A 25,312-nucleotide genomic window follows, 5' to 3' on the forward strand; every position below is an offset into this window, starting at 1 on the left:
CGTGAATGCGGCTGTGAGAGGACCAGTCTGTTAGCTGTGATTAATAGCCCGGTGATTACTGAAGAGCGCGCGGACACCGTGAGAGGTAAACAAACAAACAAAACTTATCTTATTTTATTCTTCTTATTATTGTTCCTTGATCCCGGCTTTGATCTTCCGCGCGCAGTAGACATCGGTGTTCAGTGGCGCGTGATGGGCGTGATGTTTCCGCGCGCATCATCATCACCATCATCACATCATTATGCAATTAATGTCTACAATTATATATATAATAAAAAACCCTCTCTTTTCGCCGCATTGAGCCGCATGTCGGAGCACCGCGGGGAAAAATCACGCAGAATCACGCGCTAATCGTGTCACCGGTTTGCTGCAAACTCCGAGCCGGTAAACACACACACACACACACACACACACAGAAACAAACAAAATTCTATATGTCACAAAATGATATATTTATTTTTTTAAATAATAGAATAAAACATGGAGCTGAAAGGAGTCACGTGGCATGATTTCAGGGACAGAGAACTGCTGTGCATTTATTTACTTATTATTATTATTATTATTATTATTAACAACAACAACAGTAATACTAATATTGCTTGCATTATATTTTTACATTGCTGAATATGGTTCAAAAGAATACATTTATAAAATATACTAATTAACATTGGCATATACTGTACATTTTTTAAACAATCTTTTGCAGTTTTATATAAAAAGAAATTTTTCAAATGATGCCATAAGTTTTGATGTGTAACATTTTGAGATGCTTTTCTGCTCAACACCACACAGTGGGTGTGTGTAGGCATTCTGTCAGCTCAGACTGATCTGATAATCCTCCTTTGACTCTCTCACATCAGCACAGCGTTTCTGCATCATTCACTATCAGTGGACACTTTTTGTAAAAAAAAAAAATACAAAAAAGTCTTTTTCACCCCATTGAGTGTAACCTCTGCAGAGTACTGTGTGAAAATCCCATGAGACCAGGAGGTTCTGACCTCCAACATCTCGTCTGTCCCTGGTCACAGAATTTACAGTACTTTTGGTATCAGCCTGTAGTTTTTGTTGCAGCATTGACGTTTTGGTATTAGTTACAATCCAAACATGTCACAAAAGCATAGGTGTAAATATCTCAGTAGATGAACTGACCTTATTAACTAACCTTCTTCTTCTTTAGCATTGTTCTGCCTGGCCTGTAGATAAAGAAGCCTTTGTTTGTCACATATATAATACAACGTTTTACTATATTTAAATCACAGAATTTAGGAAGTTATAGGTCAAAGTGCAGAATGTCTGTATTCAGAGTGACTTAAGACAGATATGAAGTCTCTATCAATTAATCCATTATGATACTGGTTCACTAAGTTAATGGACTGACAGTGGCGTTAGTCTACAAACTCTGTTGGAGATTCCTGACTTGGGTCTGCGTGCCTAAAGTTTGCATGTTCTACCTGTGATTAGTGGGTTTCCTTCCATAGTCCATAGACATGCAGATTATGTTAATTGGCATTCCCAGATTGTCCATTGTGTGTGTGTTTGTGTGCCCCCTGCGATGCATTGCCACCCTGTTCAGAGTGCCCTTAGTCTCACACCTTCAGTGCCCTGCCTCCTGCCCTTAGTCTTCTGGGATAGACTCCATGCCCCCCACGACCACAGACAGGATGGTTTAGAAGATGAATGAATAGATGAACCTAAGTATTTAAGGGAAAGCTAGGTCAGAAGTTATACTCACCTGAGTAATAATCAGACTCGTTATCTGTTGCACCACTGGCTATGCTTGTTTATAATTTTTACAGATGTTTGTGCATTATATTTATTAAACCAGTACAAGAAAAGACAGAAATTAACATTTCATGCCCTGATGCCCAATATGGAGTTTAATTAATACATGAGCTTCATAAAATAATTACATAAATTGCACTCAATGAACCTGACTAAACTGATAAACTGACCTAAAGCATCTCTGACACAGGGCTGACTGTGTTTATTGGATCGAGGATGGATGTAACAGTAGAGCTGAGTTGCATGCTTCTCCTGCATCTCCTCACCCCTGGGTGTTGTCTCTGTGTTGTTTCTGTTCATCCTAATCAGGAAATATTGACCTGAAAGAAGAGGAAGTAGTGTGTATCAGTTGTACACTGGATTTCCAGTGCATTATGGGTAATTAGCCGAGTGGACTGTCCAAGGAATATATTTGTTCCACAGGAATTTGGACACTGCTAACACACTGCTGCACCCTGAGTAGTGCATTATAGAGAGAACCAGGGAACAAATTCACACCTAGGCATTTGATGTCTTAACTTTGAAGGCTTAAAAGTGGCTTTAAAAAAAAAAAGTTTTTGACATATTAATAGTACACACACCCGGACAAACAAACAAACACACACACACACACATACTAGCATATTAAGCAAACACATCATCGTTAGTTTTAGAGAATATATATATTTATAGAGATGATTGTATAAAGCTCATTATTCACGAAATACAGTGGAACCTTGTATTACGAGCGTTACTCGCAATCCGAGGTTTCACTGTACACAATAACAACACAGTTTATCTTGAATGTTAGTTCTTAAATGAAAAGTTGCAGTTCTCCTGCAATTTTGTGGATAAAATCAGCCTCTAATTGTAACACCTTTGAAGTGAGGGATAACAGGAACAGGATAATGACGCTAGAGGTTTTTCCTGAAAGAAGCTCAGAAAACCATTCTGCCTTTGAAATTCAGGAATGATGAAAAAACAAAAAGACGGACAAAACAGATGCTACAGCATAAGCGACTGTAGCATCATCTCTTTTGTGAAATGCAGCATTTTTTAGGAAAAATGTTCAGAATAAAAACTAGTCTTTGGCTCAGTGCCTTTTGGAGCGATCTTTAAAGCTCCTCCATCATCTTGCTGATTGAAACACAACATGTACACTTTACTCTGAGCACAGGAAGCCCAGGAGGCTTATTTTACTGGCTTTGTAAATGCAAGTCAAATTAATTTTCACTGTAAATCTGCAACTCAAGGACGTTGTTATATTGAGTTGAATCTGGGCAGCCTTCTGCTGCAGGATAAAGACATTAGCAGTGTTAATTAATGGACTCGGCTCCAAGTTATAAAGTTAAAATTGATTTGTATACACACTTATGGATTACACTGCAGGGTTTATGAAAGCCATGCACTCTCACTGAAGAAGCTACAATGTTGTAACTGAAACATGCAATTATATTACAGGAGTGCAAACCACACAGTGTTTCTGCCCGGGCTAAGTTTTATATACAGTATGCACACAAGGTAGAGCAATAAAATATTAGCTCAGATAGGTGTTTATTCTGACCTTTTGTGCTATAATACTGTTATGATTGTAACACTTAATGACTTACACTGTTGTATCTGTTATAACACATTATATGATGTGTTTAATGTTTATGCCATGGTGGCAAGTAAAAACTCCCTGAGATTGCAGTAGATTGCAAAAACTTTGAGAGAAATCAGACTCAACAGGGAACCCATCCTTATTTGGGTGACATCAGATGGCAGGCATTGATATACAGTCATACTGAGTGTTAGGAGGCGGTAAGTTCAGTATAACAGGAGATGTTTTCAAGATATATGGCGTCCACTGACGTTATATAAGCCTCAAGTACAAAACTGTTTGTAGAAGTTCCAGTCCTGAACTACTGAGTGACTGTAGTCACCAGTCTGCATCAGCTGAGTCCAGGACAATCTTTATGGTAAAATGGAACCGGTCACAGTTATGGTGAATATGGTGTACAGTATATGGTAAATGCATATTTAGTGCAGAGTGCAAGCAGGGTTTCCGGCAGACTACCTATGACAGCATAACTAAAAGGGAGAGCCAGAAGGAAACACAGACATGAGGGCTTCCTGAGATGTAAAGCAACCAATCACTCCACCATCAACAAACCTGAGTGATCAATGAGAGTGGGGAAGACAGCATTTCACCAGTACCAGTTCACCATAATACTCTACGTCCATGAGTCCGCCAGAGCTGCCCCATTATCTACCAACAAACCTATTTACAAAATGCTTGGCTAAATAAATAGGTTTTCAGCCTAGACTTAAATACTGAGACTGTGTCTAAATTCCGAACATTAATTAGAAGTCTACTCCATAACCTTGGAGATTTATAAGAAAAAGCTCTGCCTCCTGCTGTAGTTTTTTATAATTGGCAGTACTGACAATTAGCCTGCATCCTTTGATTGAAGTAGGCGTGGTAGACCATAAAACAGTTCACTCAGGTACTGTGGTGTAAGACCATTTAGTGCTTTATAGGTCAATAGTAGGATTTTAAAATCGATGTGAAATTTCACTGGGAGCCAGTGCAGTGTGGATAAGATGAGGGGGATGTGTTCATATCTTTTAGTTTTAATGAGGACTCTTCCTGCTGCATTCTGGACAAACTGGAGCTTGTTTATGCACCTAGCTGAAGATCCAAAAGGTAAGGCTTACAATAATCCAATCTAGAGGTGACAAAAGTATAAACTTGTTTCTCTGCATCAAGTGGTGACAATATATTCCTTAAATATTTGTTACACTGCAAAAACTGTTGCAGTGGACTGACTATCGCATGCAAGGTGAGCATTTCATCTTGCACGACAGGAAATAATTCAAGCTTTTTCCCCAGCTGTTTTAAGAAGTGTAACACAGTGTGCTGTTCTGTCTTTAATGAACAAATGTGTTTACTGTTTTTCAGGTTGGACAGGCGAGTAGACCAGGAGGACAGTGGAACATGTCCATTCCAAGTATGATTATACAAAACATTAGAGAGAGACAGAGAGATATTTTTACTCAGAACATGGTGTTAATTATAATTTTTTTTGTGTGCATGTCCAGTAAGTGAAGCAGAGGTGAAGGTAGCTGAATGGCAAAAGACGTATTATGCAGCAGATTCTGGCATCCAATCAGGAGCCACGACTGTAAACGATGAGGAACAATCAGAGATCAGTGCTAAAACATTTACCTTGGACGACTGTAGTGCAGGTATGACCAAGATTAAGTCTCTCTGTGTTAACAATTAGCAATTAGCTGAAAGACTTAACTACTTTCCTCAGATTTTGATGCGCAGTTGGTTCTGACCCGAGCTCAGCGTGTAAGGGCGGCCATGTTTCCTGAGACGTTAGCAGAGCGTGAGACACTAGCAACAAGTGACTCACAGTCCAACGTTCAGCGTCTGACTGAACCCTCACACCTCCTGAACAAAGCCATTGTTCATCTGATCAACTACCAGGATGATGCTGAACTCGCTAAACGTGCAATGCCAGAACTCATCAAACTACTGACTGACGATGACCAGGTATGTGCAAATCAAGTACTTGTCAATTTACTTCATTTCAAGCAAAAAACATAAAGGAAAAAGAAAAGAAAAAAAATCTATGGTTAGAGGAAATTTTACAAGAAGATAGTTAGAATTTATTACATTTTGTTGCAGGAAAAATATGTTTAAATTGGTTTTACTTCTTGGCTAAACCTGTTACTAGCACAAGGCAACTTGGATAAGGGTGTATACCAATAGGATTCAAACTCGTATAAGCAGCTGTGAATGAAAAGATTTTAAAGATTACCAAAAGCTCACTAAGCAGTGCTAATGGTCCTGGACTCAGGTGGTGGTGAGGAAGGCAGCTCTGATCGTGAGCCGCCTGGTCCGTAATGATGCTTCCCGGCATGTGATGATGCAGACAGCGGTGATGATGTCATCGATGCTACGTGTGATGCAGAGCTCAAGCGACATGGAAACGATTCGCTGCATGGCCAGCATCCTGCACTGCCTATCTCACCATCACCAGGGCCTGAATGCCATCTTCACTGCCGGGGGCATTCCCGCACTCATCAACATGCTCAGGTAAAACGCTGATGATGTTCTTATTGCACAGCAACAGATACGGGCACTGAAACAAAACTCATGCACAAAAGCACAAAACTCATGGTTCTAGTTTTAGGTATGGTTTAGGAACAGTTCTGTTTGCTAATAGACACTTCATCAAACATACAAGCAAGCTCTTTGTGTTAAGACTATTTAGATTGAACAGTTTATTTTGAGGAACTACAGATAAGAAAACAAACCCCTAAGTTTTTACTCAGTCACTATGACAGCATAATCATTATGCAACAACCTGGGTTCAGATTATGTGGTGTAGCTTCTCAAATCATATTGACTTAACGAGTGAGTGTTTGAGTTTAAAGTGTAGATTTTTCAGAAAAAATGTAGCCCCCTTGTGAATGTTTCAGATAATAACCATGCTAAAACAGAATTGAGCCTGCCACTCAGTACATTTACCTGCACAGTTAAGTTGAGCTATGTATAAAGCTTGACTTGGACTACTCTCTTTGTCCCATTATACAAGCACAGTAGGGGAATTGATTTATTGACTGAAGTATGTTCAACTTCATCATGACAGGTGGCGATGTACATTTCGTACATTCATTATTGCTTTATGTTCTGTACACATGAGATTCTAACCCTAGGTTGTTATCCAAAGACAGACGCACTGCTGTATTGTTAGCAGCTTCTTTCACCATTTTCTAATTTTGTTTGACTTATGGGTTAAAAACTGGTAAGGGAACTGTGGATTAATACATGCAGGAGTATTTTGACTGCGAACCGCATTATTTAGGTGTAAGTCTGAATTTGAGCAGTACAATTTAACCAGGCTAACATATTAACATTTGTTTTTAGTCAGACTAACACGGTCACGAAAACATACTGAGCGAGTTCAGCTGCTGCCTGAACTAACTTTGCTTCTTAAAACACTTGCCACAAAGGTCCTTAAATGAAACATCAAACAATCAATTTTAATAGTATGCTTTTTGATAAATTGAAAATGCTTATATCAGCTGATAATAAAAAATGTGTTAAATGGCACCAAGAAACCATTGTGTATTACTCAGCTTTTCCCCCCGCAGGGTGTGTAATCAATCAGGAATAAACAGAATAAAAGTCCGACTTTTTGTTTAAGCACTTGGTTAAACTTTTTGGCATTGGACCAGATCATAACAGTTCCTCAGTTCTCTTGGTTCTCCTAGTGACATGCCACTATCCTCTCTTTTTATCTTTCTTTCCGTCTTTCTGTGTCAGCTCTCCCGTGGAGGCGGTGCTATTTTACTCCATCACTACACTCCACAACCTCCTGCTCCACCAGGATGGCTCCAAGATGGCAGTGCGAATGTGTGATGGCCTGCAGAAGATTGTTCCTCTGCTCAAACACACAAACCCAAAGTTCCTTGCTATCACCACCGACTGCCTGCAGATCCTGTCCTATGCCAACCAGGAGAGTAAGGTGTGTGTGTTTGTTTGGATGGCTTCTTATTTTTTTGCCTCCACACGTTTGGAATCTGCTTTGTGTTTGCAGATGCCTGAAACTTTAGAAGGAAGCAGCATGTTTCTGTTTCACTCATATCAATGGATTCTACTAGCTTCTATTTTCTGATGGTGTCATGTAGAACACTGGCTCACACCCACTCTGTCTACGGCTGCCTGTTGGTGCATCAATGGGATCTTGCCAGATTCATTAGATCAGTCTTCCATAAGCATGTGTTATTCATTGCATTATTCCTTCATGAATTACATCCCACTTTCTGTTTAATTTAATTACCCTGATTCATGCCATCCCATGTGTTATGCCTTCTGTTAGATCATGATGTCTATTCTTTATTACATTTCATTACTCATTCTCTGACGTCAATGAGATCTTGCCATCCAGTCATGTCACCACAAATGGTTTGGTTCCTGGTAGAGATATGTAATGAGTCTATAGCATCATAACCTCTAATGCAGAGGTAGTTGACTTGTGCCATATTAAGAAAATGTACGTGCAGAATGTGTAAGATCGAAAATACAAGGAAAGCAACCCTCATTAGATTTACTCAGGTTGGTTGTAACATGTTTGTTGCCTTCAGTTTTTAAAATGTGCCTCAGTCTCAGGTCTGGCCAATGTAAAACCCTTTTTTTTTTTTAACCACTGCTTCTTTAGCAATAGTGTCTCTCTGGCCTCCTGTTATGTGGCGCTGATAAGCGATGTGCTATTGGTCAAGCATCCAGCATCGCAGTTGTGTTGAGCTCATGAGTGAGAGTTCACTTTCTTGCTTCTTTTTCATGTCGTGGTATCAAAAGTGGTTGTAACTCACGTCTGTGATGGGTAAAGGGGAGAGGGGAGCGATTAGAAGCAGCTGCAAAATGTTCCCTGCCAGAGTGCCATAAAACCCAACGAAGATGTCAACAGTGTGCAAATAAATGCCCTGTTATATGGTAGGTGGAAAAAAAAACAGGAGTACTTATGCTTTCACACAAGAAAATAGTAACAATTATTACAAATTAGTAGTGAGCAAATTTAATGAACATTTCATGGCCAAATGTAGGACAATAAAAGAATGTGTAATTAGTAGTGCTGTCAATCGATTAAAAAAAATTAACTAATTAATCGCACAATTTTTTGCAATTAATCGTGATTAATCACAATTAAAAGACTGAAACTTTTTGGATATGTAAATGTAAATAATTAATGTAAACTCAAGACAATGAAACTATTTAAATTCAAATATGATTGTTTATTGGAATTTTTGTTTAACTTGTAACACAGATTTTCTCATGTACAGTAAACAACATACCTGCAATAAACCATCAATATTCTCCAAATTAACTGTTGGCTTGAAAGCCATATTTATTACAGAAATAAAAACACAGGTATGTGCCATTTGTGTCATTTGAATTTCAATACAATCAATGCAATTTACATTGGCGAGGCCCTGTAAAGATTGATTCGGTGGGGTGTTTTGCTTTTAAGTGATATGTCAAAGACGAATTACTTCTCTGGTATTTAAATTCGGCTTTGCAAAATGTACAGATTACTTTTGTTTTATCCACAGAACCATCCGGCAGAGTTTTATACTGAAACTTTCCGTCTAAAAGTCCTTCCTTGGTCTTATCCATACTTCTTTGCACGTTGAACACACGTCAGCCACAACAGGAAATAAAAAAAACTGCAACCGCGTTAATTGCGTTAATTTTTTTTAATGCGTTAAATATTTTAAATTAATCGCATGCGTTAATGCACTAATTTTGACAGCACTAGTAATTAGACAATCACGTCAAACAGGTGAATGTGTCAAATCTTTCATCAGACCTTTTGCATCAAACTAGTAGAGACTTGTGACTTCAGGGCATCTAAAGATGAATAGATATGGGACCATGTTATTAGGATTGCAGACATGCAAGGTGCTTACAATCTACAGCTAAAGCCCAAGCTAATGCTAGGAGGAAGCCATCAGCATGGCTCATCAGTCTGGTCTAATCAAAATTCAAACCCCTGCGCAGTGAAGGAGTGTGAGATGAATGTGGTCACCTAAAAGATCACAAATACTAAACTATTGGCAAAAGGACATAATGGCAATGATAGTAAGCAGCAAAGGAAAAAAAATACAACGGGTGAGACGGGAAGAGCTGCACAAGATTTGGAAGAATCTATGATATTATATCCTCATATGATATAGGAAAAAGTGCTGAGACATTTTGAAGGGGCGTGCAAAGCGAAAACTGTAGGGGCTGTAAAAATGGATCACAGTAAAGATGAGGGAACATTACAGATGCTAACAGTGAGCGCAAAGACAAATAGCCTGTAGAGCTGCTAAATAAGGGTACAAATGTCAAATGTATGATTGATAAGTGTGCAGACATCTCTGTAATGTCAGTGGATACATACAATTACAAAGTGAAAAAGACACAGTGCTGTAAAATAGCAACGCAATGTTCACATAGCCAAGTGAGGAGCATACAACGACATAGTCAGAATACTACTACTAGAAGTAAGGGGCCAAAATAGTCATTTTGGGTATATGTCATGAAAGCTCTGTTTACTAAGGATTTGTTAGGAGGTCAGATAGGAATGAAAAGGTGAGATTTAATCTTTTAAGTATGTCTTTGAGGAGGTTGGACTATTAGTTTGTGAGCCTGTTAAAATAGAGGTCACCACACCATGCTGCATTCCATTCCCAGTAGTGCCACAAGAAGAGGAAGAAATAAAGAGAACCCTTGTGATGTGTCTCAATGAAGAGGGAACTGATGCCATGGATCTATTACATAGAAAAAAATTTCATTTTAAAATTTCACGCCCTGAAATTCTGTAGCATATGAGACACAGTGGAAGAGGTCAAAGCGTATGTGCATGTCATTTCAACTCGATCTGTTACCGGGGACTGACTGTCACAATTTCCCCCCAAACCACAGAGCCAGGGCTTTTCTCTCAGAGGCCAATTGGCTTTTCCTATACAATGACATAATTGTCATTGCTTCTTTACAGCAAAAAGCTGTTACTCTTCATATACATAAAGATCATCATGTAGTGGCCACAAATTAGATATGATACTTGGAAATGATAAATAGGTAAAAACATGAAAAATTTGAGGAAACAGGCCCACTCATAGAAAGGGCATCTGATGGCTACACCCCTGATGAAAGGTCCATGGCTGAGATTTTAGGCAAACGGGATGTTAACCATTACCTGGTGATTGTTGACTACTATTCTAGCGACATGCAGATCGCTCACCTCCCTACCACCATCAGTGAGGAAGTGACTGTTCATTAGAGGTAACTATGGACAGTGGCACACAGTTCATCTCATCAGAGTTCAAACAGTACAGTGAGACCGAGAACTTTGGTCAAAAGACTTCTAGCCCACTCTATCAATATGGCAGTTGGTAGAAAAAGTTCCAAACCAAAAACTTATGGAGCATAAGCCTAAATAATGAACTAACTCAGGATCCTGACAACATGGGCCAATCTATTCCTCCCCCATCACCTCTGTCGCTTCCTCAGTGCTTTTGAGCTTACTGTTCAAAAATGATATCAGGGAGGGTGAGAAAAAGACCATTAAGTTCTGGAACTATGTTCTGAAGTGAGGTCATGTCTTTTAAGCATTTGCAAGCATTTGCAAGGGTCTCATTAGCAAGAACGACGAGTCAGCGTACAGAGAGGAAGTGCAGAGGCTAACGGACTGGTGTAAAGACAACAACCTGTCTCTAAATGTTGACAAGACAAAGGAGATGGTTGTTGACTTTAGGAGGACACGAGGCGACCATTCTCCGCTGAGCATCAACGGCTCCTCTGTGGGAATCGTCGAAAACATCAAATTCCTGGGTGTCCACCTAGAGAAGGACCTCAGCTGGTCCCTTAACACCAGCTCCCTACACAAGAAAGCCCAACAGCGTCTCTTCTTTCTGAGAAGACTGAGAAAGGCCCAGCTTCCACCACCGATCCTGACCACCTTCTATAGAGGAACTATCGAGAGCATTCTGAGCGGCTGCATCACTGTCTGGTTTGGGAATTGTGCCATATCGGATCGCAAAACCCTACAGCGGATAGTGAGGACAGCGGAGAAGATCATCGGGGTCTCTCTCCCCTCTATTGAAGACATCTACACCACACGCTGCATCCGCAAAGCCACCAGCATTGTGGCTGATCGGACACACCCCTCTCACACACACTTCACACTCCTGCCATCTGGAAAAAGGTACCGAAGCATTCGGGCACACACATCCAGACTGTGCAACAGTTTTTTTCCACAAGCCATCCGTCTCCTCAACAAAAAGGGACTGGACTGAAACACACACACACACACAGACACACTAACACAAACATTATCACACAGCTTAACTCAACTACCTCAAAATATTGGGACTGGACTGACTAATCAACACAAGTGCAGACACACTGACCTACACCACCAAATTATCGTACACACCAACCTGTAAATGCTTCACTGTTTATCTTTTGCACAATGATCATTACTGGACTAATTTTTGCACTATTTCCTCAATGCTTGCTGCTGTTTTTAAAGAATGTTTACGTTTTACCCACTACATCAACACCATATTTTATGTTCTGTAACTGTTACGTTTACGTTTACCCACTACCTCAACACCATATTTTATGTTTGTTATGTCGTGGTTGCGCACTGTCACTTTGTTGTTGCTCTTGTTTGCACATTTGCACGTGCACTTTATGTTGTCTGTAAAAATAGTTATACTTAGCTAGTTAGTTTTTGTTAATTTATGTTGTAATTTATGTTAGGTCTCTCTGTCCTGTCTCTGCTAGCCAGTTACCTAGGCCTCTTGATTAGCTAGTTTACTGTTTAGTGTCTCTGTTAATTTATGTTGTAAATTTATGTTGCATGTAGCACCTTGGTCCTGGAGGAACGTTGTTTCGTTTCACTGTGTACTAACTGTATATGGTTGCAATGACAATAGAGCCTACTTGAACTTGGTTTAAAGTGATAATTGGAAACTGTATAAGCTTTAGTTGATTACACAAGATGTAATTTGTCTAATGCATTCGCCAAAGCTAAGACTTGGCAAAGAAAACTAAAGAGGTAAGATGTGATGCAATGTTGATATGTGATGCATTATTGGTCAGGGATCCAGCAGGAGTCACTATAGATGTAAGACTTCAGAGAGTGACCAGAAAGATTTAAGCAAAGTTGAGTTTTGTTTTAGAATGTGATTGTTGGCCATGCAGTGGCTTTCCTTTTGGAGTATAGATTTTGTTTTGTGTTGTTTTGAAGTAGTGCATTTGTGGTGTGATTCAGCAATGTCCAGATAATAATCTTACACCATATTACACCATATTTCTAAGCTATTAATTTCTACTATACTTTCTACTAGGGATGCACCGAAATTTCGGCCGCCGAAAATTTTAGGCCGAAATAGCATTATCGGTTTCGGCCGAAACGTAAGAAAGCGCCGAAAATAAAAGCCGAAATTGTCGCCACGCCTCTCCCATCCTCCCGTCTCGTTCGCGCTGTCATTACGCATCAAACACGGAGTATGTCGGCGGTTTGGAAGCACTTCAAAGTTTCAGATGAGGACAGCAAAGTTGCAATATGCAACATTTTTTTAATACAAACAAAAAATAAAAATATTTTAAACATGTTTTTTAATGAAGCCATTTTCGGTTTCGGTATCGGTTTTCGGCCAAGTGCATCCAAAAATTTCGGTTTCGTTTTCGGCCCAGAATTTTCATTTCGGTGCATCCCTACTTTCTACTATACTTTCTTACCTAATACTCTTTATAATGCTCTTAAGTCTTAATTTTTTAGATTTAGGCTTTAGAATGACAGTTTGAGTGTTTTTTTGTTTGTTCATTTGGAAAAATGCACTTTAAATATTTAACAAGTAATGGGAAATTATTAGTCAATAATGTCTTCACTAAGACAATATTTTTCATGCAGATCTTTTGCACCCTGTAGGGTTGAATGCTTGGATGAAAGCAGGAATTTCAGTGTTTGATCTTCTTTGAAATCCTTGCTAAATTGTTAATTAATTTTGACATTGAAAAATGACTGCAAGAGAGCATGAGCGTGCAATAAAAAGGAAGAATATCTATTCATATATTTATTATTTATTCAGAGAGATCTATTTCCAGGGGTTTAAAAACTTTTGCAAGCTGCTGTATGTCTAACATTAATAATAATTAATGATTAATTCTATAATCATAGAATAAAATATTCAATTATTTGTCACATGTACTTTATGTACTTTTATGTACTTTAGAGCACAGTGAAATTCCTTCTTTGAAAACTAATTAGAAAACTGGGGTCAGAGCACTGGGTCAGCCAGCTTACAGGGCTCAACAGTGGCAACTTGGCAATGCTGGGGCTCGAACCCCCGACCACAGCCTTAACCGACTGAGCCACCACTGCTCCAAACAGATATTTGCTCCAAATCAAATATCATTAAATATATTACATAGTGGGATATCATTTTGATTTTCCAGTTATTCATAGAAAGTAAAGTATTAAATGTGAAACATTGCTCTTGCTGTTCTGTTGGCAAAACTTCTCTTACAGATGTTACATTTCTATACTAATCAGTAAACTAATCAGAAAACGAGATTCTCAGGGCTGGGTAAGGCTATAACTAACACCTCCAGATGATGAGAGCCATTAACTCAAGAGCCCTCATCATCTCAAGCTTTCAATTTGCTTTCCACCAATTTTTTCTCTGTGTGTTTCTGTGTGTGTGTGTGTGTGTGTGTATAGCTGATCATACTGGCAAGTGGAGGTCCTGAGAGTTTAGTGTACATCATGAGGAACTATAACTATGAGAAGCTGCTGTGGACAACCAGCAGAGTGCTGAAGGTGCTGTCTGTGTGTCCCAGCAACAAACCTGCCATCGTCAACGCAGGTGTGTTAGTGTTCCTTACTTTCCAGTTCGTAGAAGATAAAGATCTCGCTCTAAATCTTTGGTCTTTTATGTGTCTTTGAAGGAGGCATGCAGGCTCTCGCTCTGCACCTGACCGGTTCCAGTGCTCGTCTTGTGCAGAACTGTCTCTGGACTTTGAGGAATTTGAGTGATGCTGCCACCAAACAGGTAGAACACTGTATTTATATTACACTCACAGGAGGCAAGTGATAGTCCATTTCTATTCATATATAACTTAACCACTCTGGTACACAGTGTGTAATCAGTTCACAACCATGACACAGCTGGTTTCACAGAGACTGATGGTCTGCAGTCCTGTCTCTCCTCAGGAAGGTCTGGACTCTCTGCTCCACATCCTCGTGACTCAGCTCGGCTCAGACGATGTTAACATTCTGACGTGTGCTACAGGAATCCTTTCTAACCTGACGTGTAATAATGCACGCAATAAGTCACTGGTGGTGCAGCGTGGTGGTGTGGAGGCCCTTATCAACGCTCTTCTGCGAACCACAGTGAATCAGGACGAGGCTGAGCTAGCCGTATGTGCTGCGGTGAATCAGGACGTGGCTGAGCCAGCTGTGTGCGCCCTACGCCACCTCACCGGCCGCCACCCGCTTGCTCAGACAGCACAGAACGAAGTGCGAGTTCACTATGGCATCCCAGCTGTCATCAAGCTCCTAGGGCAGCCACACTACTGGCCGGTCGTCAAGGTAAATGTGCAGTAGTGCAAAAGGTAAATAGATATTTTATGCTTTTGTGATGGTGTTTTAGTGGAACAACAACAGGCAAATTTGGCTAATTAAAATGATGCCTAGAATTGTCAGTTTTCAACATATGCTGCTGTGCCAATATGTACAAACCTGATGGGAATGCCTGAGATCCACTGAGTGTTCAACTCAACAAGCTCGTAGTGATGAATCTATGGATCATCATCAGTAACGATTTTCTTTAGGAAACTTCCATCTTACCGGTCCATATCGGTTTTTGTCTGCAGATTATCCTAACACTTTGTCCATAATATGCACAAATTCTAAATGCCTAAAATGCACAAAATCACCAGATACACCTTCAAGAAACGAATCACTGAACACTGCTAAAAACAAAAATCGACCACACAAACAACAGAATTACTGCACACTGCTCTTCTTTCATGCAAATTACATGTGGAGTGTCAATTCTTCCTCACACTGCAACATGTTCACATCTCCACAGCAGTGACTGTGGAGACAGTATCCTTGAACGGGAACCACTGATAAGACAGCGTGGCCAACAGAAGTTTTAGTATACTCGGAGTGTGGATCATTTTCGATCCACATCCTCGTACATAAGCAAAATCTTTTATATAGGTCTACATTTAGGCATTTGGCAGACGCTCTTATTCAGAGCGACTTACATTTTTATCTCATTATACATTTGAGGGTTAAGGGCCTTGCTCAAGGGCCCAATAGTGGCAACTTGGTGATTGTGGGGTTTGAACCTGGGATCTTCCGAACCGTAGTCCAATGCCTTAACCACTGAGCTACCCCTGCCCTGTGAGGTCTATAATGTGATGCCATTTTTAGGCAGATTTATCTCACCAGATTGTGAAAGAATAAGTGATCATATACTGTACTAATAATAAATCAAATTCAAATTCAAATTTTTATTTGTCACATACACAAACATACACAGTACGAAATGTAGTGAAATGCATTATACGGCTGCCATTGACCCTAGAAGAGAATTAAAGTTTACAAATAAGAAATAAATATGAATAAAAGAAATACGATAGAAATTAAATAAAAAATTAAATTAAACTAGGAAAAATTGAACTAAAAATAAAAATAGAAATGTGCTAGGAAAAAAATAGAACTAAAAATAAAAATAGAAATATGATGTGCAAAAATAGAAATCTACTGTACAAATTGAAATATACTGTACGGTGTGTGCAAATATGCATAGAACAAAGTGTCTTAGTGCAGAGGTTATTAAAGTGTCTTTGTGCACTGGTCCAGGATGTAAACGTAAAACTGTAAAATGTAGTGTAGTTGTGAAGGTAGGTGTGCAAAGTTATTAAAGTGTCTTTGTGCAATGGTCCAGGATGTGAATGTACAACATGTAGTGTATATATGAAGGAAGGTGAGCATGTAATTGTCCATAGTGTTCATGGATGTAAGAAGATTGATGGATTTGATCAATTATGAAAAAGATGAAAAGATTGTTAGTTCTGCATAGTGGTGTGGTTGTGGTTGAGAGACCTTATCGCCTGCGGGAAGAAGCTCCTCCTCAGTCTCTCTGTGTTGGCCTTCAAGGAGCGGAATCGCTTCCCAGACCGCAACAGAGTAAACAGTCCGTTATTGGGGTGACTGAGGTCCTTCACGATCTTCCAGGCCTTGGTCAAGCACCGCTTGCTGTAGATTGAGTGCAGGTCAGGGAGCTCGATGCGGATGATGCGCTCAGCTGATCGCACCACCCTCTGTAGAGCTCGTCTGTCCTGCATGGTGCTGTTCCCGAACCAGGTCGTGATATTTCCCGTAATACAAGATCTATATAAATATAAGTCTTTTGATGTATTGTAATGTAAACATGAGTCTTTTGATGTATTTTGATGTATTGATTCTTGGCTCTCAACTTCAATATCCTTCTATATTGATTTTATTAGAAAAATGTTATATTAACTCTAAAACAAAGCGAAAAGATAAGTTCTGTTCTCATTCTGTTCTTATAACAGAAAAACCTGTAAAACCTGTGCAACGCTGTTGTGTGGATCAGATGGTCCATTGTGGGGACCCCTTGACAGAAGCAATCGAAAGACAAACAACAAATGTATATACATATACATATATTAGAAAAAGAAAATTTCTGGGGTAGGTTAGATGAAGTGATGCAGAGCATCCCCAGAGGTAAGAGAGTGGTGATTGGTGCAGATTTCAATGGACATATTGGGAAAGAGTATGTAGTATTTGCTTTAAGGATGCTGATATAGAAGTACAGATAAGGTAATAATAATAATAATTTAGGAAAAGCGCATGGCGGTGCAGGGAAAGAAGCTGGTATTGTATGAGGATGTCTGGAGTGGGAGAGAGGTGGTGGAGGTAGAGTGGTGCAGGACATATTTAAGAGCTGTAAGACAAATTGTTCCCATGAACATTCAGAAATTGGAATGCTTAATACTTAAAAAATTGATGGAAAACTTTTCACCATCTTGTGGAAGACATGCATCTGTCTGCAGGAACTGTACACACAATTATTCACCAACGCCACTTGCACATTACAGTCCTGATCTCACTCCAAGCCATTTCCACATGTTTAGGACATTAAATAAGTTCCTGGTAGGCCAGCATTTCAGACATGAAGCAGGCAGTCTGATCATGGCTCCGCCATACTGAGAAAACTTTCTACCTTAATGGTAGTGAAATGCTGGGATAGAAAGAGATAAAGGGAGTTTTTACTCTCAGAACTGCATTCTTTTAATCTGCACAATCAAAAATCCCGCTTTGAATTGTGTGTGTGTGTGTGTGTGTGTGTGTGTGTCTGTGTGTGTCTGTGTGTGTGTGTGCTTGCCATCTTACAGAGGAACTGAAAAACTGCACATCACTAACACAAAGAGAGAGAAAGAGAGAGAGAGAGAGAGTTTAGCCTAAAGTGCTGTAATAATTTACATTGCATGAAAATAAATAAATGTCCTACATTGCTTTTTCTCTCATTTAATCTAAAAATACGTCAGCCTGCAGGGATAAAACTATTTACATTCAATTTAAGGAACTAATTTATCTTCAGAGCTTTTTATAATCTCTCTGTTTAAGGATATAAGCGTCAGTTCATTCATCCATGGTACTTATTCACTTCGCCCTTCTTCTTGTTTTGCGGTCAAAAGAAACAGACTATAAGTGCATCTATTTCCAGATTGTAGCTGCTATTGCAGGTCCAACATAAGATTCGTTTTTCAAATTAATTTCATGCTCAATCAAACTCTTATTTTCATTGTCCTCATCCTCCTCCTGCTTTTTAAATTTTGTGTTCCTGTTAAAGGTTTAACTCCAATTTTCCTGTGTGTGTGTGGCTGCATGAGTTTTAAACGCATCACTTCCTGCTCAATTGCATCAGTGCAATGAAGTGTAAACCTGTGCATGTGCATGTGTCTTGCATAATTGTATACATCCAGAAACACTCATCTTGAGACATAATGGTAAAATGAACATGAATAAAAAATTTAATCTGACATATTTCACTACAGATGCAGAAACAGAAAATAATGAGGTTATAATTAGATTCAGTTTAACTTTGGCTTATCAGTGAATAAGGAAAACTAAAGTGAGGATGTATAGTCAGTACCTTTTTTGACCACAGAGTCTAACAATCTACATGCTTCATGTAAATCTGTGATTATAGACTTTTTACTAATGAAGGGAGTTTTTAATATATAAAAATGTACTAATGTGGTCACATATTAAAACTTAAATAAAAATGCAAATTGATTAAAAATCTAAATTAATAGAAAATTTTATTAATTAGTTGAAATGTTTAGTAAGAATTGGGACACATTTTAACCTAATCATATTCCATGTTTTTCACTTTGTGTTCCTATAGGCTATTGTTGGTCTGATCCGTAATTTGGCACTGTGCCCAGCCAATCAGGCGCCTCTAAGGGAAGCAGGTGCAATACCACGACTGGTTAACCTGCTGCTGAAGGCTCATCAGGATCTACAGAGACTCAGCACACAGAACACCTACCAGGTAATCAGATAATTATCAAGTAACGAGGATTTGCCACTGAAACTATCGCAGTATCGAAGTTATGATCCCGAGACCTGCTGAAATTTGAATAATGGTCTATACTAATATGATTAGTAGTGAATTCAACTTCAAATAAACCAAAAAGAGAGTGCATGCATAATGAACAGCAGACTGGAAGATTAACTCTGTCGACTAGACACTAAAGGAAAAGTGAACGGTACACATTACCAATCAAGATGTTAAGCACGATGTCCTGGTTTGAATACTAATCTTCCAACAGTAATAATAAAAATATTACTAAAAGTAATCCTCTGAACAGATGGAGTTAACGTGAAGTTTTTTAGGATCCCTTGCTAACCCGTTTTCATTAGCTGTCATTGTTCTTTCGGCTGCTCCCATCAAGGGGTCTCAACAGTAGACCATCCGATTTGCATACAACTTAACACAGGTTTCATACCAGATGCCGACTGGCAGTACATGCAGTGGCTGGGTTTGGGCATTGGCTGGGAATCTATGCCATCATCATCAATAGTGTGTTCCCATTAAATCTGAAATCAATTTTTTTTATGAGATGTTAAACCATTACTAAAAATCTGCTGTTTTTCTTCCAGTAAAAGGACTTTTTACTCTGTTCTGTTATTTTGCACAATCAAAAGTCCTGCTTTGACTTGAACACCCCTTGTAAAACCACAAAAAAATTATACATTAAGTTTCAGTTTTGTGCACAAAATCCCCTTTAAACAAATCTGTCTTCCCATAACGAGCCCTAGTGTCCTACTGTAACTGTAGAAAGCCATCAATAAAGATGATGTTAGAGAATCATTTGTGTTTTAAAATAAATAAAGTCTCTCTATGTGAAAAGTACTCTCTATGTATCTCTTGCTAACCCTCAGTCCTTTTCTTTTTTCCTCTATCGCTGCCTCTGTGTCCCTCTCTCAGGATGGGGTTAGTATGGAGGAAATAGTAGAGGGCTGCACCGGAGCATTACATATTTTGGCCAGGGATCCAATTAACCGGGGTGAAATCGCCAGCATGCAGACCATCCCTCTGTTTGTACAGGTGTGTGTGTTAAAACGAGAGAGAGAGAGAGAACAAAGTGTCCACATCATGTTTTATGCAGCCATACAAAGGACTATCTTCAGTTAATACATTGCACAAGCCCTTGAAGGACGGAGTCGGTCTCTAGAGTTCCTAGTAGACAGATCATTGAACACTCATTATTAAATGAGCCTTGAAGCTGTAGGTACTATTGACAGTGTTGCAGGGATACAGATTCCAGTTTCTCCATCATGGGTTAAGGGTTCTTAGGGCATCATCAATATCAGACCCAAACCAAACGACTTTTTTGACCCAAGAACTTTGTTCTCTTAGTCAGAGGTTTAGTGGGGAATATTAATGTAATGGTTCAAAACACGGGCTTTTAGTCAGCATTAATTTTCTGACAGAGGTTGTCCCTCCGGATCTAGAGATGGCTAATAGTTCTCCCGTTCCTCTGATGAATATCTGACTATGCACTTCTATAACAGAGGTGGACTGCTGGAACTCAATCTCACAATGAACTCAGTTAAGAGCTTTGTAACACATTGACATGACTTTAGATTCCTTCAGAATGCTGTCATAATAGGCGCGAAGCCGAAGCAAAGAAGCAAAGCACTCAGATGGACTATCATGTGTGCTTCTGACTTTGAGATTGTGCTAAACATTTTCTAGGAAAATGATTGGATCTTCTGTTCTGCATGGATAGTTGAGCTATGTGTGTGGGTTTGGCCTGCAAAGCTACAACCTAACAAACCAAAAAAGCCTCTAGTGCGCAGGCTAAGGTGCACCTCATCAAGCAGGTCCAATTCCGAACTATAGTTGTGTGGGCTTCTTGATTCTGATCTCACTCTATCTCCAGTTCTTTTTCTGTCTCACTCTCTCCTGCCTCTCTTTCTGTCTCACTCTCTTCCTTTTGTCTTACTCTCTCCCTGCCTCTCTTTCTGTCCCTCTTGACTCGCTCTGTCTTCCTTTTGTTTCACTCTTTCTATCTCTCTTTTTCCTCATTATCGGTCTTACTTTGTGTCTCACTCTCCATGTCGCTCTTTTCATCACATTCTCTCTGTGTTTCTTTTTATCTCATTCCCTTCTTATCTCCCTCTCCCTGACTATCTTTTTGTCGTCCTTTTTCTTGGTCTCTTTATAGTTGTTGTACTCGTGTGTTGAGAGTGTGCGGCGAGTGTCAGCTGGTGTTTTGTGTGAACTCGCTCTGGATAAACACTCGGCCGAACTAATCGACGCTGAAGGAGCTTCTGCTCCGCTGATGGAGCTACTGCACTCCACTAATGAAGGGATAGGTGAGTAACACACACACACAAACACACACACTCAAGGCCATCTAATTCTGACTTATGAATATGGAGTATGTGTGTGTTGTTCTCAGCCACCTATGCTGCCGCTGTGCTCTTCAGGATCTCAGAAGACAAAAATTTGGACTACAGGAAGAGAGTATCAGTGGAGCTCACACACTCACTGTTCAAACACGACACACATGCCTGGGACATGGTGAGACACCACACACAAACACACGTACACACAAAGCCTTTATAACATAATGTGCAGATTTGAACCTTGCATTGTAAATAACTCACTGTCTGTGAGCTCTCTGCAAGACGAGTCCAATTTTTGAATACATTTAAACTTGTTAAATGATCACAACTTGGTCAAAGGTACTTATCTCTCTTGCACTGTGGGATTGTGGGTAATCGTCTTTCATGCTTAGTCTCAGTGCGCGTCTGTCACTTGTATAGTCAACATCAGTATTTTGGGTTGTGGAACAAATCATCAGGGTTTTAAATATTTCTTATAGGGCAATTTCACTTTGATATACGAGTGCTTTGATATACAAGCACACTTTAACAAATTATGGAACAAATTATGCTCGCAATCCAAAGTTTGACTGTAGTGGAAAGACAGATGTTTATGCATATGCTTTCTTAGTGTGTGTTTGTTTGTTTGTTTGTTTGTTTATTTATACTGTGTGTGTTCCCTACAGGCACACAGTGCAATGACTCTCGATCATGGCTACGTACAAGATGGTAAGCACCCACACTCATACACACAGCCTCTCAGTAAGTTTATTCTCCCTGTCTCTCTGTTGAGGGCGTGTCCTCTATGTATGTTTATTTCCTCTGTCTCTCTGTAGAGGCGTGTCCTCTTCATATGTTTATTCTCTCCGACTCTCTGTAGACTCTCTGCAAGGTTATTCTCTCTGTGTCTCTGTAGAGGGCATGTCCTCTTCATATGTTTATTCTTTCTTACTCTCTGTAGAGGATGTGTCCTCTATGAAAGTTTATTCTCTCCAACTTTCTGTAGAGGACATGTCCACTCTGTAAATTCATTCTCTTTGTCTCTCTGTAGAGGACATGTCCTCTCTGTAAGTTTAATCTCTTTATCTCTCTGTAGAGGGCAATGTCTACTCTATAAGTTTATTCGTTCTGTCTCTCTGTAAAAGGTGTGTCCTTTCTTTAAGTTTATCCTCCTGTCTCTCTGTAGAGGGTGTGTCCTTTCTTTAAGTTTATCCTCCTGTCTCTCTGTAGAGGGTGTGTCCTCTCTGTAAGTTTATTCTCTCTGTCTCTCTGTAGAGGGTGTGTCCTCTCTGTAAGTTTATTCTCTCTGTCTCTCTGTAGAAGGTGTGTCCTTTCTGTAAGTTTATCCTTTCTGTCGCTCTGTAGAGGGTGTGTCCTCTCTGTAAGTTTATTCTCTCTGTCTCTCTGTAGAAGGCGTGTCCTCTCTGTATGTTTACTCTGACCTTCCTGTCGATGCTCTCCCTCTGGATCCTGATGTCCATGAGCCATATGTGCCAGAAATGGCCTTTGACCCAAGACATGTTTACCCAGAACCCCTTTAAAAGTACAGTGAGAACACACACACACGCATGCACGCACACACACACACAACACACACACACAACACACACACACACACACACACACACACACACACACACACAAAATGTCTCCACATAATCAGCATTATGTTTGGTAATAACTAAGCTAATAACTAATAGCTTGTTTTATTATTTAGACTGAATCAGTAAGCAGGAGGGTGTTGGACACATGGACATGAAGCCTGAGGACCTGTGGAGATTAAAACAGACATCGTGAAATGATCTGGGAACATATGAATAAAAAAGAAAAAACACTTAAAATATAAACCAAAAATATTAGCCAGTGGATAATCAATGGTGGAACTTGAAAACATGGAGGTTGAGCTTAAGGACATGTGATTGGGGCTTCAGGATATGTGATTGGGGCTTAAAGACAAGCTGAGGTAAAATTATAGGTAATATGGAAGCAGGGCGCGTTGATGTCAGGAGTAAGTGCTTGTGGAAAAATGAGTGGGGCTTGAGAGTTTAAGATCATGTGAACAGGGCTTAAAGGGGGAGTTATAGATCCTGGAAAAACTTTGGTATTATTTGACCCCCCCTTAATTTTTAGGTGTGTAAAAAACTAACGAAATCAAAAGAAAAACATTATTATTATTATTATTATTATTATTATTAACTGTCAAGAAGGAACAGAAAACAGAGCGACTGGTTCATCACTTCTCATGGTTTTGAGCTCATGGAGGTCACTCTACTGATGAACTGTGACTCAGGAGAGCGCTCACTCGGTTAGACTCACAATCACTCCTGGAGCTCGGCATCCCACCATAAAATAACGACTTTGGAGCTGTCTTGCTGGCTGACTTCCAGGCCTGGGGTAAACCAGGTAAAAGAGGCAGATAGAGAGTGCTCTCTGTTTGGTTAGTTGAATCGAATCTCATGCAGGGGGTTAAGGAGCTCATCACACAGGCATAAAAATCTAATTATCCCAGGCGTCACATATTTAAATGCTCTGGGATAGCCAAACTTTACATGGCCCTTAGTTCATCCATTACTGATATAAGGACATGTAGAGGTGGAACTTAATATTAAGTGAGAGTAAAGCTTAATGACACAGGGGTGAAGATTTACAATGTGGGTATGGTGTTAAGGCCATGTGGCGGTGGAGCTTAAGAATGTGTGGGGTGGAGCTTGATGACATTTGGGTGGAGCTTAATATTGTTTCAAGGTGGAGCTTAATGACATGTGGGTGGAGCATATGGATATATGTGAGTGGAGCTTGACATTGGAAGGCAGAGTCTGAGGAATATGGAGAACTGAAGAGTTTCACTTTTTTCTGCTTGTTAATGATACTGTTCCTCTAAGAGAAGAAAAACTACTGCTGAAATCTGCATGTGTTTACGTAATGAACAGATTTTATATGATGGCACCTGTACTGTCTGTTCTGTCTCTGTGATTATATTTGTGTGTGAGTGTGAGTTCAGCTCTCGGTCAGAAGATTTTGGAAAAACAAGTCTCTGAATCAGCATTACTTTACTGTAAACACTTCTTCAGGAATTTCACATTACATAAATAAATGTAGCATTGTTAGTCCTCTCTGCTGGAGAAGATCAGGTTTAATGGTGTTTATGAGGGGATGGGCATCAATTTATGTTTTCCATCAGGGTTTTTTTCTGATTGATATTAAAGACCACCAGAATCCAGTAAGGCTTTCCATTAATTACATTAATCCACTAGTAGAGTCCACTAGAGACACATTTATTAAACCATTAAAGATCTTCAGTGGGGATTCAGCCCTGGTGTGAAGAGTGTCTTCATAAAAAAAAATTATTAATTAATGAAAAAAAAGTTCAGTAAAGCTAGCTAGTATGAGACTGCTTGTTTTAAATAAGCTTGAAAAAGCTTAATAGCTAGTGAGCTAAAAAAAATTAAATGCTAATTAACTCGCTAGCTCAAAAGGCACATTAGCTAGCTAGCTTTTAAACAGCAGCTGTAGTTTTTGAAGTAAGCAGTTTGTGTGTGTGTGTGTGTGTGTGTGTGTGACAGTATTGTGACTGAATGAGGCTTTGAGTTTAATCTTAGAGTTAAACACTGCTGCAGTGTTTCATGGTGTTTAATGTGTTCCTGTCTAAAAACAGGAAGCTGTAAAGCACATAACAGTCTGATCTGAGAAAAAAAAATACTTATTTTATACACATGGTGAAGATTTTATAATAAAGTGTGAATTAAAAATTCCAAACACATTTGTTCTGTATTTATTTATTTATTTATTTAATCTGCTTCTGTGTCATTATAAAAAAAAGGACTGCAGTTTTCCAGTGTTGAGACTGCATTTTTTTTTTTTTTTTTTTTTTTTACATATGCAGTACATATATTGTTTATGCAGATTGTCAACAAGAATTCTTGGAACAGTGGTTGCTGCACACTTTGTGTAATTCGGATCTTCATAGTTGAACATACTCTCCATTAACATTCCTCACAAATAGACATTAGGTGGTGTAAGATTGGCCTTTGCTTTGGTAGAGCTTCATTTCAGTT

The 25,312-nt window shown here is 39.4% G+C and overlaps 1 protein-coding gene across 3 annotated transcripts; it reads left to right on the forward strand.

Moving 5' to 3' along the window:
• On the forward strand, nt 1-24,973 carry LOC128519677 (junction plakoglobin-like). Of its 3 annotated transcripts, XM_053493494.1 has the most exons (17): nt 1-85; nt 303-384; nt 4,706-4,754; nt 4,846-4,992; nt 5,064-5,305; nt 5,613-5,851; nt 7,085-7,286; nt 14,037-14,181; nt 14,264-14,367; nt 14,529-14,906; nt 18,766-18,912; nt 19,852-19,971; nt 21,095-21,245; nt 21,332-21,453; nt 21,944-21,986; nt 22,668-22,800; nt 22,975-24,973. In XM_053493494.1, exons 3-16 carry the CDS (start codon nt 4,742-4,744, stop codon nt 22,796-22,798), a joined length of 2,184 nt encoding a protein of 727 aa, XP_053349469.1. In that variant the 5' UTR covers nt 1-85; nt 303-384; nt 4,706-4,741; the 3' UTR covers nt 22,799-22,800; nt 22,975-24,973. The 3 variants fall into 3 exon arrangements, with proteins under 3 accessions (XP_053349469.1, XP_053349472.1, XP_053349470.1); XM_053493497.1 differs by lacking the exon at nt 19,852-19,971; XM_053493495.1 differs by lacking the exon at nt 303-384 and having other exon boundaries at nt 10-85.
• The last annotated feature ends 339 nt before the right edge of the window (nt 24,974-25,312 follow it).

The sequence above is a fragment of the Clarias gariepinus genome, chromosome 3 (genome assembly GCF_024256425.1).
Source record: "Clarias gariepinus isolate MV-2021 ecotype Netherlands chromosome 3, CGAR_prim_01v2, whole genome shotgun sequence".
Lineage (NCBI taxonomy): Eukaryota > Metazoa > Chordata > Actinopteri > Siluriformes > Clariidae > Clarias > Clarias gariepinus.

Bases quoted from the DNA above. Each gene is read 5' to 3' on its own strand.
- LOC128519677 (XM_053493494.1), top strand. The intron at 14,368-14,528 runs GTAGAACACTGT...GTCTCTCCTCAG, and splicing joins GTGATGCTGCCACCAAACAG to GAAGGTCTGGACTCTCTGCT. The intron at 21,246-21,331 runs GTGAGTAACACA...TGTTGTTCTCAG, and splicing joins CTCCACTAATGAAGGGATAG to CCACCTATGCTGCCGCTGTG.